General features: G+C 39.1%; 2 protein-coding genes across 6 annotated transcripts in view; both read right to left on the bottom strand.

Moving 5' to 3' along the window:
- Window positions 1-3,804: 3,804 nt before the first annotated feature.
- On the bottom strand, window positions 3,805-6,901 carry PLD6 (phospholipase D family member 6). The gene is made up of 2 exons (XM_043978838.1): window positions 6,355-6,901; window positions 3,805-4,844 (listed from the first exon to the last, which is right to left on the bottom strand). Exons 1-2 carry the CDS (start codon window positions 6,899-6,901, stop codon window positions 4,606-4,608), a joined length of 786 nt encoding a protein of 261 aa, XP_043834773.1. The 3' UTR covers window positions 3,805-4,605.
- Window positions 6,902-13,272: 6,371 nt separating this feature from the next.
- Window positions 13,273-15,743, bottom strand: part of FLCN (folliculin) — a 39,364-nt gene continuing 36,893 nt past the window's right edge. For all 5 annotated transcript variants that reach the window (XM_043977489.1, XM_043977490.1, XM_043977486.1 and 2 more), the window contains one exon: window positions 13,273-14,886. In XM_043977489.1, the coding sequence (XP_043833424.1) occupies window positions 14,685-14,886 (202 nt within the window). In that variant the 3' untranslated portion in view covers window positions 13,273-14,684. The remainder of the gene's footprint in view (window positions 14,887-15,743) is intronic.

Consider the following 15,743-nt stretch of genomic DNA (forward strand, 5'->3'; position numbering starts at 1 on the left):
TAATATAAAAATTTTAATAGCTAGAACTGTAAAAGGTTATTAGGAAGGCAATGTTACTTCAGAAGAGTTTCTAGGAAAGTACTTTTCCTAGCCAAATTCAAGTAGCGCCTCACAAAATTTTAATATCCATTTATGGAGATCCAGCTAGATTAAACAATAAAGACTGAGAGGCTTCTCTCTGCAAATAACTGTATTTTGGCTATGAGAATGATAGAGAAAATTGGGTATTTAAAATCTACACAACAGCAAGATGGGCTTTATACGTCACTTTTTTTTTCCTTTTCAAAATATGTTACTTGAGGAGATGCAAATAAAGATAATTACCTCAAAAAGAAAGTTTTTTAGATTTGTTCAAATTATGATTTTGTTTTTCTAGTTTGAATATATGAACACTATCCTTAGTGACAAAATAAAAAAAAGACAGGCATTTGTTGTGTTTCTAAACCATGCTTGTTACAATTTTGTGGGGAGAGGGCAGTAATCTTCAATGTTATGCAGAATTTCACATGTTCTTTTCACTGCTATTTCCCAAAATCTGAGATTTAATGTGAAATGAAGATACTAGTGGCAGCCTTTTAGCTTCATTTGGGAAGGCAGCCTCCACAAAAGGTCTGTTCTGATCATAAAAAATAGGTTTTCAAAGGCTATACCAGTAGAGGATACACCTCTGGAAATGTTCTATTAGGCTAGAAATATTTCTAGTAGTTTGGCCACTACATGTTGAACTTTAGCCTTGGCAATCCACAAACCTGATTTTCAAAAAGATCCCTCTTGCCTATCTGGCATGATGCTGATCATGCAGCAAGTGTAGCAGAAAGGAATAAAAGAAGGTTTGTTGAGTGTTGGCTTCCTAAATATGAGATGATCTGATTCAGTGGTAAGGTACTGGCTCTGCAATCCAAAGACTGGGCTCAAATACCACTCCTAGACAAAGTCAATTAACCTTCATGGGCCTTAATTTCCTTATCTGTAAAATAAGGGGGTTGGAGTAGATGGTTTCTGACATACTTTCCTGCCCTACAGCTTTAATCATTGATTTTCCCTAGTAACTAACAAGGTGATTCAAAGGATATCAATACTGATGTTTTACAGTTGCACCTAAATAGAAGGATGGGCCAGGCTTTCCTCAGAGGCAGATTTTCAAAGAGTTGGAATTGGCTTCTTCATATTTTGTAAGGTGCCAAGAAAACAATCACTTGCTGAAGTATTTGGCCATCTTGCCTTGCAATGTTCAAAAGAACCAAGGCTATCAGGAAGATTATACATTAACATCAGCTGCACAAAGATGGAATAACAAAATCCTATGAAGAACTTGACAAGAACCTTCAAATTAAATCCCACAAACATCTATTAACTGCCTACTATGTACCAGTATGATCAAGGCAACAGATTTCTGAAGGACTAACCCAACAGGTTCAGGGCCAAGAGGATGTCCACTTAATGAAGTCTGTGACCAAATAATTGATGTACAAGGAGCTAGGAAGACAAAGATTAAAAATGGCATCCTTGCCCTCTCAAGGAGCTTACAGTTTACTAAGATAGAGGACACAAAATGTATGCAAAAAAGGCAAAGAAAAAATAAGGCGCACACAGGAAAGAAAAGATCCAGACAAATTGGTCTAGGAAAATTTGAAGAAAGCTGTGACAATTTGGGATCAGGGATGGCTTTCCAGAAGCCACCTGAACTAAATCAAGCCTTGAAGGATTTTGAAAGGTGGCAATGAGGAAGCACATCCCAGCCATAGGAGATGGCCTGTAAGAATGCATGGTGGGGGCAGCTAGGTGGCGCAGTGGATAAAGCACCAGCCCTGGATTCAGGAGTACCTGAATTCAAATCCAACCTCAGAAACTTGACACTTACTAGCTGTGTGACCCTGGGCAAGTCACTTAACCCCCATTGCCCCGCCAAAAAACAAAAACAAAACAAAACAAAAGAATGCATGGTGGTGGGGGCAGCACAGTGGATAAAGCACTGGCCCTGGATTCAGGAGGACCCGAGTTCAAATCCGGCCTCGGACACTTGACACTTACTAGCTGTGTGACCCTGGGCAAGTCACTTAATCCTCATTGCCCCACAAAAAAAAAGAAAAGAAAAAATCATTCAAAAAAATTTTTACAACAGACACATCATAAGTAAATGAAAGTATATTGAAAAAAATCATGTCTGTGGATTATTTTAAATATATATATATATATATACACATATGTATATATATATTTAACTCAAACCCATCCAGAAAAGCTCTCTGCCAACAATTTCTTATGCATATGAGCAGCAATGGTAAGCTCCAATAAGATTCTTGATAAATCCAACCAGATATAACTGTTCAGTGACCTTCTGATTATTAATATCAAGTGAGGCATATGGGGAAATTTATCACTTGGCAAAAATATTTACTACTGTCATGGAGGATATCCTGCAGAGTCCAAATGGAAGAAGAATTTCTTATAGATGATTTGGGGTTTTGGGATGGTTCTATTTGCGGAGAAGCTTCTTCAATGACGTCTACAAGCACTGAAAAGAGATCAATCATCCTAATAATTTATGCAGGAAAAATATGATGAAAAATGCCTACTGCCCAGACTATTATATGCAATTGGATGGCCAGATTATTGATTATATTGGTACACATCTGGGACAAAGTGCTTTGCAGATAGACAATGACCTGGGGCCAGAATTGTACAGGAAAAAGAACAGGATAGATTTTATCTGAAAAAACTATGCAAGGCTTTCACCAAAACTCACACTGCTCCCTGACACTGAAACCCAAATTTCTTATACCAATGCCCCCAGGCATGCTATATGATTATTGAAACACCACAATATATTAAAACAATCACACTTTTGCGTTGACCCAAAGGGCAACAGAGTTAAGAAATGGTGTTGCAATAGTACCCATGAAATGAAACAAACTTAGAAGAAGGCCACCAGCATACTGAATAAATCCTCTACAAAGGGTTTATGTGAGAACAGAAACAAGTACTGCAGAGGGTAGAAGGTATGGATGGGTTACTATTTATACTGATGGAGTGCACACATGGACAAGATCAAAGATCTATTGACGTATTTAAAAATAAGGTAAGCATACACATGAGTAGGGGAAATGATTTAGAATACTTTAGGACTTTATTGGAAAATTTTAGTCAACTTGTTCTAGATATCTGCAGGTGCTGTGCAGATTAAAGATATAGTTAAAACAACATTTGTGGAACTTAGAATGAATGGTATGTACACAAGATAGAATGAAAAGCTCCTTTGTGCCTAAAGGAATCAAGTATTAGAAGATAAAATAAAAATCTAAAAGCCTCTAATTTTTGTCTCTCTTCTCAAAACATCCACCCAAGACTATTTGAAAACTCATGATTACCCAAAGCAAGACAGATAAATTAGCACAAGCCCACATATATTTTTCAATGTAATGGAGAGGCTCTTGCTAGTCTTTTGTGCCAGACCTGGAGTCAGGAAGACTCATTTTCATGAGTTTAAATCTGGCCTCATATACACTTACTAGCTGTGTGACCCTGGGCAAGTCACTTTGCCCTGTTTGCCTCAGTTTTCTCATCTGTAAAACAAGCTAGAGAAGGAAATGGCAAACCACTCTCATATCTTTGCCAAGAAAATCCCAAATGAGGTCATGACGAGTCAGACACTATTGAAAATGACTAAATGGGGCAGCTAGGTGGCGCAGTGGATAGAGCACCGGCCCTGGAGTCAGGAGGACCTGAGTTCAGACCCGGCCTCAGACACTTAACACTTACTAGCTGTGTGACCCTGGGCAAGTCACTTAACCCCAATTGCCTCACTAAAAAAAAAAAAAAAAGAAAATGACTAAACAACAAAAGTGAGAATGTTTATAATAAAAATGAGATACCTAACTCTTAAATAGTAGCCTATTTCAGGCTCCTATTATTTATTGCTATCAGCTAAATCACATCCTAGTAAACATGGTAAAGAAAGACTGAAATGTTTGATTATACACAAATATATTTTAATAATTTATCTTGCAAGGTAGCACTTAATTATCTTTCCCCTACCATATGGAATAAATGCTATGCTAGGAAAGGATAAGTAGTACTACAGTCCAGGTGAAACTTTTCCACCATATGTACCTTTTTTTCTCTCTTCTTGTTCCTTTTTATCCATCTCATTCAAGCCTGTCAATACCTTCAAGAGACAGCGACTCAATCATGGATATACATTCTTGGCAGACCTGAGCTAACTAGTCATATGGAATGAAGTATGTCCATAAGGGAGATGGAGAATCTCAGCTGAATATAGAAATACAGTTCAATAGATTTTTGTAAACAAGAATTAGAATGTTAAAAATCAATAGGTATGGGCAAGTCACCTAACCCCATTTGCCTCAAAAAAAAAAAATCAATAGGTATGTCCTTTGTTTCCAAAAAAATTAATGCTATTAAAGTTTTTCTTACTGCAGAACTGCAATGAACATGTTAGAAGAAACCTTGCCACAATACAACTTACTATAGCAAGGGATTCAGTATAAGAGGTCCATCTTCAAATTGTCCCAAGGACCCCGTTGTAAGTTGTTTTACCTATAACCCTAAGGAAAACATTAGCGTAGGGCTTTGGTTTACTTTGCTTCACTTTCTTTGAGGGAAAAAAGTATAGTTTACAGGGTTGAACTCCTCCCAAATACGTTCAAATTCTTCCAAGAAAAGTCTTACATACTCTTCATCTTCCACAATCAAAACATTCTCTCTATTGTTCTGAATGGCTTGTGTGGTCCAGTTGAGAGAGCCAGTAATAAGCATCTTCTTATCCACGATTGCAAATTTGTGATGCATGTAGCCAGCACCTTGATCATGCCTTACCTGGATACCTATAAAAAAAATAGTAAATCTTTTTTCAATAATGCCTATGGAAATAAAATCATTCCACATTTCCCCCACACTCTAAAATATGTAATAACCAGCAATCTCAATACCTTGACAAGACCGTAATACTAAGTAATAGCCCAGTGTTGTCCACTAGAAGCACAATTTGAATGTTACCAGTAAACAGTTGTCTTTTTCTCTCCTCTATGGTATGTTTCTTCACTTTATTACACATTCTAGAAGGGGCATATGCAGCCCTCAAAGCAGAGAGCTGTATTTCAACAACAGAAGAAATTTTAACAGGTGAATATGCTAAATTATCCACTTCTTAAATTATCCGCCTCTTGAACACTTAATGTATCTAGTACACAGCTTAAGAACACAGAGGAAATAAAGATAGGAGCTAATAATTTCCGTGTAATAAGCTCACAATCACCCACTGATTGTCTCTAATTATCTGTAGTATTTAATTGAAAATATTTACTTTTTTAAAAAAATGATTTTGGCAAATATAGGGAAGAAGGCACCAAGAAGAAAAAGTTATCTCTATACAGATTTTTAGCTCTTCAATTGATCTTATTTCTCCCTGATCTAACCTTATCAGTCATACAAGAAGCTGTACAACAACAGTTAAAAGTACTCCCATTTACTAAGCTATTTATACCAAAACTGACACTGTACTGTGTCCAAAAAAAATTTTGTATGTGCAAAAATCCATGTATCTGTCACAGTGGTAGTACAAATAAACTAAGTGAGGTGCACAGAACATGTTATTGCTGAAAAACTACCACTTTGTATTGTTCATAAGATTTTTGGTCTATTTTGCCTCATTTTCTCTGTGGAGAAAAAAGTATAGTTTGCAGAATTGAACTTCCAAATAGATTCAAATTCTTCTGAGAAAAATCTTTAGTCTTGGTCTCATTTTTCCTTTCCCATAGCAGCTCTACAAGTTAGGCAGGTAAGTCCTGAGACAGTTATAAAACGTGTGTATATAATGTATGTAATATATATATATATATGTATGTGTGTGTGTGTGTTTGTGCAATATATTACACAATATATATACATAATTGTGAATCTGGGCTCTACCTATTCATATACGTGCATATGAATGTACGTGCATATATGGTATATGATGCCCATGCATCTACATGTACGTATATTATTGTGTATGTATATACACTGTATATTGTATACATACAATAATATACACTATACACTCTCTATATATGCACACATATATACATACACTACACAATACACATACACATATCCTGAGTGTCACCCTTCACGCGGCCTCCGAGGTCACTCCGACCCTAGTACATACGCATGTTTATCACCCAGGCGCCCAGCAGCCCTGGCACAGCGGGAGGCACGGAATTTTCGAAGGCCGGACTGTCGGATTGGGCGGGGGGGGGGGGGGGGGGGGGGCTTAGATCACGTCTAGGCCGGGATTTCTAGGCCACGAGCGGCATCGGGTGGGCCGGAACGTGCCCGGCCCCAGCAGGCTCCTACCTGCCTTGCGGAGGCGGCCGATCTGGGAGCCGTTGAGGGCCATGTAGTCGCAGTCGGTGACCACGCGGATGCGGACGCCCTGCTGGTGCAGCAGATGAACCGCGCGGCCCAGCTGGGGGTTGGAGAAGGCGAACAGGCAGAGCTCGAGGCTGCTGCGGGCCGATAGCACGTACTGCAGGAGGCGGCTCAGGGAGCTCTCTCCATGCGGGAGCGGGCACAGGCAGTTCGAGGCCGCCCCCGCCGCCGCGGCCGGAGCCGTCGTGGCCGGGCCAGTGCCCGCCGCCCCCGCAGCCGCGCCGGGCGACCTCCGGCCATCGGGCCCTGCCGTTGCGGGTACCGGCGCCGCACCCTGAGGGCCTCCCTGCCGCTGGGCCTGCAGCAGGGCCTCGGTGCAGGTCACCTGCGAGGGGAAGAAGAGCACCTCCCGCCGCGGGGACCGATGTCGTCGTCGCCGCCTCAGCCAACCGACCAGGAAGCCCAGCGTCTCCAAAGCCAAGCAGACACTCACAGCCGCGAGGCCTAACGTCTGCCAGCGCAACCGCCACATGCTCCAGCCTGAATGCGCCTGCGCCTGCGCCTGCGCCCGGCCGTGGCGCGCAGACCTGGGGGGCGAGTACCGAGCTCGAGGACCCGCGATCCCGGGCCCGGGAAGAAGGCGAGGGCAGCGCCGTGGCTCGGTGCCTTCTGCCTGACGCGCTCGAAGCCCAGAGAGGTGCAGTCTTGACTTACGGCCTCAGGGAAGCGTACGATATTTGCCCGCCTAACTCCCACAAGGAATGGAAGAATACAAACTACGCAGCCTTCTCCAGTCACTTCCGGAGAATGCGGGCGCGCTTCCTCGAGTTGCTTTTGCAGTTGCTTTGGTCGGAGGCTTTGCCTTCCGGGCTCCTGGCACAGCGCCCTGCAGGGCTGGGGCTGTCGGGTTGGTTTTCAATAAGTGAGCAAAATCAAGTGAACTTCCACAGAATCTGTTGTCATTTTCATGACCATTACCTTTTAAAAAATTAATCTTCAGCCCAGGTATTATTTAAAAGGTCAATTATTAGGTTCCATGTGATTTCCACCTTTTATTCCTAGTGTCATTATTTAATATTAGTTTTCTTGAATTGTGACCTGTAAATGCGAAATCTCTGCTTTGCTATATATACCTTTTTTCCTGTCAAAGGCACCACTATCCTTCCAGGATCTCAGGTTTGTAATCAGCATTATCCTCTATTCCTCATTTCTCTCATCTCACACATCCATTCATTTACTAAATCCACTAAATTCCACTCACACTCTACCACCTTAATTCAGGCTCTCTTCACCTACCTAGATGACTGCAATAACCTCCTAGTTGTTCTTTCTGCCTAAAGGCTTTTTACACTCTTGGCCTTCCATCCTGCAAATTGCTACAAAAGTAATTTTCCTTAAGTGAAAATCTGATCATGTCACTCCAGTGACTTCCTATTGCCTGTAGCATTAAGTATAAACTTTTAGTTTAATTTTTAAAGCCCTACACAACCTGGCCCCAACCTCTTTCCCTCCTGTATTCTTCAGTCTAGCCAAAACAGACCTTTTCTCTCTTCATGTTCTCTATGCTGGCCAGTCCCCTACTCCCTCCATCACCTCTCACAACATGCTTCAACACAGGTTGTTTGGAGAGGTAATTGTTATTGCTTTGATCGGAGTTCTTAAATCTCTCAAAGCTGTTTTTCTTTACAATGTTTTCATTGTATAAATTGTTCTCACTTCATTCTGCATCAATTCATATTTCCCACATTTCTGTGTACCTTTGATAATTTCCTATTGTTCAATAACGCTCCATTAAATTAATTTGTTCAGTTACTCTCCACTTGGCATCCCTAGTTTCCAGTTCTTTCCTCTTCCTTTCTAATTTTCCCTTCCAGGATCAGGAAGTGAAGTTTGTTTTGTTTGGGACTATTCCTGCCCCAGTATTCCTTTTTATTTTTGCTCCTCCCTATCCTTATTTTCCTTTTCACTTTGATATATTTCTACACTGTGGTAAAAATTATTATTGCAGTTTTTAGCGATTCATTTGGGAGGGGCCACACCTGGCCCACCCTGAAGTTAGTATACTACTGAGGTCAGAAGGCAAACTCTCCATAGGCAGTTTTTGAAGGACCTCCCCTTTTGGGGGAGGAAAGATTTAGCTCCCTGAAGGGAAGAGGAGGCTCTTCCGGAATGTGAGCTCTCTCTCTCTGGTGGCTGCTCTCTCTGTTTTCCCCCTTCCGGTTGGCGAGAGCTCTCACTCTCTCGGGTTTCCAGGTGTTGGTGAGTTAAAAACCCTAAATTCCTTTGAACTAGCTTAATTGGAAACAGTCTGGGGATTGCATAGGTTAAGTTTAGAGTATCTGTATTTCTTTTTTCCTATTTCCTTGTCTTTGATTTTTATTAGTTTCACCTTTGTTGTTTAATTAATTCCCAAGTAATAAAATCTAGTCCTTCTGTGAATTAAAGCTTAAAGGCTCCTTTCTTATTGGCCTGGGAGAAATATCTTAAAAGGGCACTTCAGAGGGGAGGGTGAACCTAAAAGGTCCCTCATTATTTCCGGGACCCCAATATTAAGGTGAGTCACCCAAATAATGCTCCATATATCAAATTTTGGCCCTCACAACACCAAATCCTCTGTGTATATGCACTCAGTCCTCTGTCTGGTTATGAGGTTTTTGTCTGATGCCTGCTTCTTCCATCCGTTCCTTAATGTTTGTATATTTTTCATGCACCTGAATTAGGAGAAATAGTAAGTTCACTCCCTTCTTCCTCCATTGTGTAGTTTGTTGTTATTCAGTCATATCCCATTCTTCATTTGGGAGTTTTCTTGGCAAAGATGCTGGAGTACTTTGCCATTTTCTTCTCTAGACCATTTTCCAGATGAAAAGAGGCAGAGTAAAGTCACTTACCCAAGATTACACATCTAATAAGTATCTGAGACCAAACTTGAACTAAGGTCTTCCTAACAAAGCTCTATGCACTGGGCCCACTAACTGCCTTAGTATACTAGTATATTTCTTTCACTTTCCCTTCTCAAGAGCCTCAGAACAAAATCAATCTACACCCCGGTGTTGTTTTTTGTAACTCAATACCTTTTGAAGACATTACTGTCCCTATTAGAATGCTAGCACTTCATTACCATTCAGCCCTTCCTTTTTATCAGTAATTTTTGAAAATTCTCCATTTCATTAAGTTTATCCTCCTTACCACCACCATTTAAAAAATTATAATCAGCACTGTATATTAACATATTCTTTTATTTATTTTTTTGGGGGGGTGAGGCAATTGGGGTTAAGTGACTTGCCCAGGGTCACACAGCTAGTAAGTGTCAAGTGTCTGAGGTCACATTTGAACTCAGGTCCTCCTGACTCCAGGGTTGGTGCTCTATCCACTGCGCCACCTAGCTGTCCCTATTAACATATTCTTAGTTGTAAGCTTTTTGTTTTGCCTTTTGGCCAGATTTGTATTCCAAGATCTCTTGTTGTCTATAGTAGAAACAACCAGGTCTTGGGTAATCCCAGCCGATTCCTTGATATTTGAAGTCTTTCTAGTTGCTTCCAGTATTTTTTCTTAGTCTTGAAAGCTCTGTATTTTGGTAATGACGTTCCTGGACTTATCCTTTTAGAAAGTTTTAGGAGATGATTAAATAGATTCTTTATACTTTAATTTTTCCCTTTGATTCTAAAAGATCTGGGAAGTTTTTGCTCATAATTTCTTTTTGTTTGTTTTTGTGAGGCAGTTGGGGTTTAGTGACTTGCCCAGGGTCACACAGCTAGTAAATGTCAAGTGTCTGAGGCCAGATTTGAACTCAGGTACTCCTGTCTCCAGGACTGGTGCTTTATCCACTGTGCCACTTAGCTGCCCCTCATGATTTCTTGAAACAGTGTCCAGATTTTTTAAAATTGAAGGGAGTTTGATAATACTTAAACACTCTCTCCCTTTTTTTTAGTGAGGCAATTGGGGTTAAGTGACTTGCCTAGGGTCACACAGCTAGTAAGTGAGGTCGGATTTGAACTCAGGTACTCCTGACTCCAGGGCTGGTGCTCTATCCACTGCGCTCTCCTTTCACTGCTTTCTCAGGTTACTTTTGCTAGCAGATACCCCATGCTTTCTTCTATTGTTTTAATCTTTTGATTTTGTTCTTTCTTGCTGTCTTATGGAATCAATGATATATTTGGTCCATTTCAATTTTTACACTTTTGTTACTTGGGCAAGGTTTCCCACTTCCTGTTCTAAACTATTTTTCCAATTCTTTCTGCAAGGTGTGTATATGTTTATCAGTTGCTTGATTTATTCTAGATAATCATGTCCTTGTGGAAACTGTTTTTCCTTTGAGTCACTACTTGCAGTTGTTCTGGAGTTCCTTCTTCTAGATTGGATTATAAAATATTTTTTATAGTGGTTGATCTCTTGTTTATTCATCTTCAATCTTAGTTCCTGAATTAGAGCTTTTTGTTAGGACCAGGATGCTTTCCTTGATGTTCTTTTGGGTGGCATGAACAGCCCCACTTAATTTTATCCTTGGGCACCTGAGTTCCTGTGCTGACCACTTCTTGGGAGTCTGTCTACACAGAAAAGAGTACTAGTAGATGCCCTGCCTACCTATTCCCTCTATCTTTGAAATTCGTAACACTGAATCTTCATTATTCTCAATGAAATCTCAGGACAGAGTGCTTGGAGCTTCTGGGCCTGGAGTGGCCTTGTTTGAGAGCTGCCACTTGTATTCACTTCCAAGTTCCATGTGATGGGTTTCTGACCATATTAGTTTTCTCTCAGACACTGTCCACTGCCTCCAGAAACCTTTCTACAGGTGTCTCTGGTCTTTCTCTAGGGTTATTCTGGGAGAGTCCCATCTTATTCACCTCAGGTTGGTTCTGGTCTTCTTTTTGTTCAGTTCAGCAGTGAACTTCCTGTAGTTTCTCATTGTTCTATTTGATGCTGTTTTAAAGTTTTTAAGTAGATGTGCAACAGTTCCATTAGGGGAGCCATCTTGTGTATATTTATTCAATCTTCCCTGAAAAACCTGCTATGAGCAGAAATATATTTCTGTGATAAATTATTTCTTCACTTCTGGCAGCTTGTAATTATTTTTTCTTTATAAATACTGGCATGTAGGCCAGAGAAATAAAAGGTGATAAAAGCTAATAAGATGATGATGAAATTTTGGAGTTGAACAACTAGAAATATCCAAATAGAGAAGAGGTGAAAGTAGCCAATGTAGGGGTATTCTAAGAAAATCAGTATTAGCCATCAAAGTCAAAGCTATACAGCTACAACTACTTATAACTCTAATAAAAATAATTACAACTGGGGCAGCTAGGTGGTGCAGTGGATAAAGCACCAGGCCTGGATTCAGGAGGACCTGAATTCAAATCCAGCCTCAGACACTTGACACTTACTAGCTGTGTGACCCTGGGCAAGTCACTTAACCCTCAATGCCCCACCAAAAAAAAAAAAAAGAAAGAAAAAGAATTACAACTGTGGTTTAAAAAAAATACTGGTAGTTTAACCATGATGTGCTTAAGCATGTTAAATACTGGGTTTTTCAACATGTGCATTTTGTTTGGCTGCTCTTGCCAGTTCTAGAAATTTTTTTTTTAATTTTTTTGTGGGGCAATGGGGGTTAAGTGACTTGCTGAGGGTCACACAGCTAGTGTCAAGTATCTGAGGTTGGATTTGAACTCAGGTCCTCCTGAATCCAGGGCCTGTGCTTTATCCACTGCACCATCTAGCTGCCCTAGAAATTTTTGATTTCATGAATTACAGGGCCTAATATTTCCCCCACAAATTATCTGTAGTATCAGTAATCTAGAAGCTTTTTTGAGATTTGACCTCCAGATCTATCCTTTGGATATGTCTTCCATTAGTTTAGATTTTTAAGTATATTTCTGGCTGACCTGCAAAATGTACTACTAGTTCCATTCCACTATAATTGCTTCTTTGAGGTTTTCCATAGTGCTTTTCATGTGGTCAATTTCTTAACTCTTTTCCCCCCCTACCTCACTTGCTCCTGATATTTTAACTGATTAATTTCTATATTCTTAGTTATTTTGGCCTTCTGCTTTTCTCATTTTAAAATTTTCATTGGTTTTAATTTCCTTGTGAGGTTCTTTTTGTTAGTTTTCTTTGTTATATTTCTTTTGTATTTTTCAATGGGGCACACTAAGAACTTGACCTTCAGTCTTTCCACTATGTCTTGGGTCAGTGTGCTTTACTAAATGTCTTAAATTGAATTCAAATTATCCTTTGACTAGAACTTTGTGGCTGGTGACTCCATTTCTTGTCATTTTCTTTTTTTCACATATAAGGTATTTTATTTTTTCCGTTACATATAAAGATAGTTCCCAACCTTTGTCCATCATTTCTTGTCATTTTCAAAAAATGCATCTGGGCATATAACCCACATACTTTCATTTCAGAATAATATCAGCACCTCAGTATTCCAGTAACCTCAATAAGACTTTTTTTTTTCAGGATAGGTGCAAATCTACTCTGGTAAAGGGAGTTTCCTTACGTGGGAAAATAAGGAAGTTGGACTGGATGGCCAAAGTCCCTTTAAGCTCTAAATCCATAATTCCATGATTTTGTTTTCATAGCACCAATTGAAGGCACATATCTGTAATGGCCTACTTGTTGACATTAAATAACCTGTCCACGTAATCACTTAGCAATCTTTCTTTTGAGGCAACCATCTTCTTAAGTAGATTTAAAATTTTTTTCATTGACAAAAATCTATTTTCTCTCCTACCTACCTCTCTGCCCCTCCCCACATTGGAAAAAGGGAAAATAAAAAACAAAACCCTTCAATATGCATACTCCAGCAAAACAACTTCCCAAATTGGCCATGTCCATAAAATATATAGTAGAGGTATATTTTTTAATTTATTAAGAGACAAACCACTTAATAACCAAAATTGATATTTTCAAAAAAATAACTACACCTTGGGGAAGATCTTCCAATATCACTAAGTAACTTACGATTATATATATTTCAGAGGTTAATCTACTTCTTATAAATTGTCCTTAACACTTTTCACTGCTATAGCCAACTATGTTTCACATACTAGATCAAAAATACTTGTGTTCTCCTTTACAAAAATACATCTTTATTGTGTTTTAATGCTTTTGCATTATAGAGTTAACAATGACATAAAAACTTAGTTTTTGTGTTAAATATAATTTAAATAAACACCCACAAAAAAACCCCTTTAGATAAATCAGCAAAAAAGTTGTTGCAAAAATCACCAAGTCTTGTTAGAAATGCAAGTGTGGTGGGTTGATGACATTGAAAAATGTAGCATAATCTCGACACTGCTTTTGGTTGCCATTAGTCAAGGTTTTAACAAGTTATGATGGGTAGAGTGATGCTGAATGGGATTATGGTAAATTTTATAAATACCTTATTATGGCTAAATAAAATGAAAGGTAAGGATCTAAATGCTATTATTAGGAATTCTAGTTCATGTTTTCTCAGGTTGGGAAGTCAAATGTCTGTACTTGACATTTAGGCAAAAGTAGCACTTTTATATAAAACGATAAGCCTCTTCAAAACTGGGGATCACAGGTTATTTTCACATGCAACTATAGTGAAGCCTAGCCAGAGTACATTTGTAAATGTCTTTAGCTTGTTATTGGATTTCCATTCAAAAAAATAATAAATTATTTATTCTCAATTTAAATAGAATTCAAACGCATGTAAGGATAAATAGCTGCTGTAACTCTAGAAATCTTTTCTAGAGACTCAAAGCAGTTCCCATTCTAAAGATCAGATTTCTAAAAATAGTGAGGGAATTGAATGTACCCTGAATGTTCTCTACTGAACTGAAAAATCATATAACTCTTGCTCAATCTCAAATTGGAAGTGTTCAAAAAAGAAGATAATCTGTAGCGAAATCCAACACTAGCCCCAGCTTGTTTCTTTTGTAAGATCTGAAATGAAAAATCTTTAGTGCTAACAAATCAAGTTTTTCTTATAGCATCTTTCTCCATTGCTAGTATGAGATGAACTGATACAGATAAGAATCCAGCTGTTTAAGTTTTCCACTGTCACTGTGTGGGTGGGCTGTTCCTTTTTAAGTTCTGAAGATATTTATACAGTTTTTAGGACTGTGCTGAAAAACAAGATTAGCCACAACTACCACATGGAGGCCAGAAATTAGGGTTATTAGTCTACATTTCTGGTTGACAAACGTCTCATTTCTGAGCAATTCAGAGATTAAATTTACAGTTTCCCAAGTGGAATTTGTGGACAATTGTTATTCTGTGATTCACATGACCTCTTGTGGGTATAGCGGAAAGGGGAATCTCATATCCTGAGATACACACCCATCGTGTCCTCAGTTTCGAGATTCTGAGGAAGTAGGGCTTCGAACTGTAGACATAAGGTGTGATTTATAGGTCTTGCTTAACCCAGTCATCCAGAACTTCAGGAGTTTTACATTGTCCTCTTCGGCTGCTCCCAGAATGCTTAGAAGTTTTTGGGTGTCCTCTTTGGGCCGACTATCCACTTTGGTGAATTTGAAAAGCACCTTCACTTTGCTATAAATCAAAACACAAAACACAGTAATTACAGTGTTCAGTCCCCTCCTGCAGCAGCCAAAGAACTAAATGGCCAAGGCTGTTCGGCAAGTGTCTCTAGTCACACCAGAGTCTCTTTCTTCTATAAGATGGAACTCAAATGGCTCTAAAAAATGACATTCTAAAGAGCAAACTGCATAAAAGTTTTAGAAATGCTCATTTACCTGTCAAAGTCTACTCTTATATGTCAAGTATAAAATAGAAAAATTACAATTTAGCAGACAATATTTTCTTTTCTTTTTTCTTTTTTTTTTTTTTTGCGGGGCAATGGGGGTTAAGTGACTTGCCCAGGGTCATACAGCTAGTAAGTATCAAGTGTCTGAGGCCGGATTTGAACTCAGGTACTCCTGAATCCAGGGCCAGTGCTCTATCTACTGCACCACCTAGCTGCCCCCCAGACAATATTTTCTTAAATGTGAGACACTGGTTATTTCTAAGCATAGCTAGCTATGTGTATTAGAATCAGTATTAGAAAACCAAAATAATTTCCTCTATCAAATAGGAAATGACCGTAAATGAGAACACAAAGAAGCAAAGTAAATCATTTAAGGAAACAGGAACCTCGATCACAGTTTATGACTTATTACTCAATTAACTAAACCTTGTTTTCTATAGAAGAGAAGGTGAGGCTGAGCTACATAGGCCAATAACCTCTGCCTTATTCACTCACATATACTCCAGACAGTTTTTTACTCTAAGGCAAAAACACTAAGAAAATATTCATGAAAAGTTTGGTTATATTTTTACTAAAGCCTAATGAGAATATTTACGGCATCCAAAATGAATGCCCTCAGTTCTTTTGATGCCTTTTTTTTACA

Source organism: Dromiciops gliroides, chromosome 1 (assembly GCF_019393635.1).
Source record: "Dromiciops gliroides isolate mDroGli1 chromosome 1, mDroGli1.pri, whole genome shotgun sequence".
In the NCBI taxonomy this organism is placed as follows: domain Eukaryota; kingdom Metazoa; phylum Chordata; class Mammalia; order Microbiotheria; family Microbiotheriidae; genus Dromiciops; species Dromiciops gliroides.

Excerpts from the sequence above, each read along its gene's own strand:
- PLD6 (XM_043978838.1), bottom strand. The coding sequence starts at position 6,901 with ATGTGGCGGTTGCGCTGGCAGACGTTAGGCCTCGCGGCTGTGAGTGTC. Across the intron at positions 4,845-6,354 it reads CGGCCGCCTCCGCAAGGCAG|GTATCCAGGTAAGGCATGAT; the intron begins GTAGGAGCCTGC and ends TTTTTTTTATAG.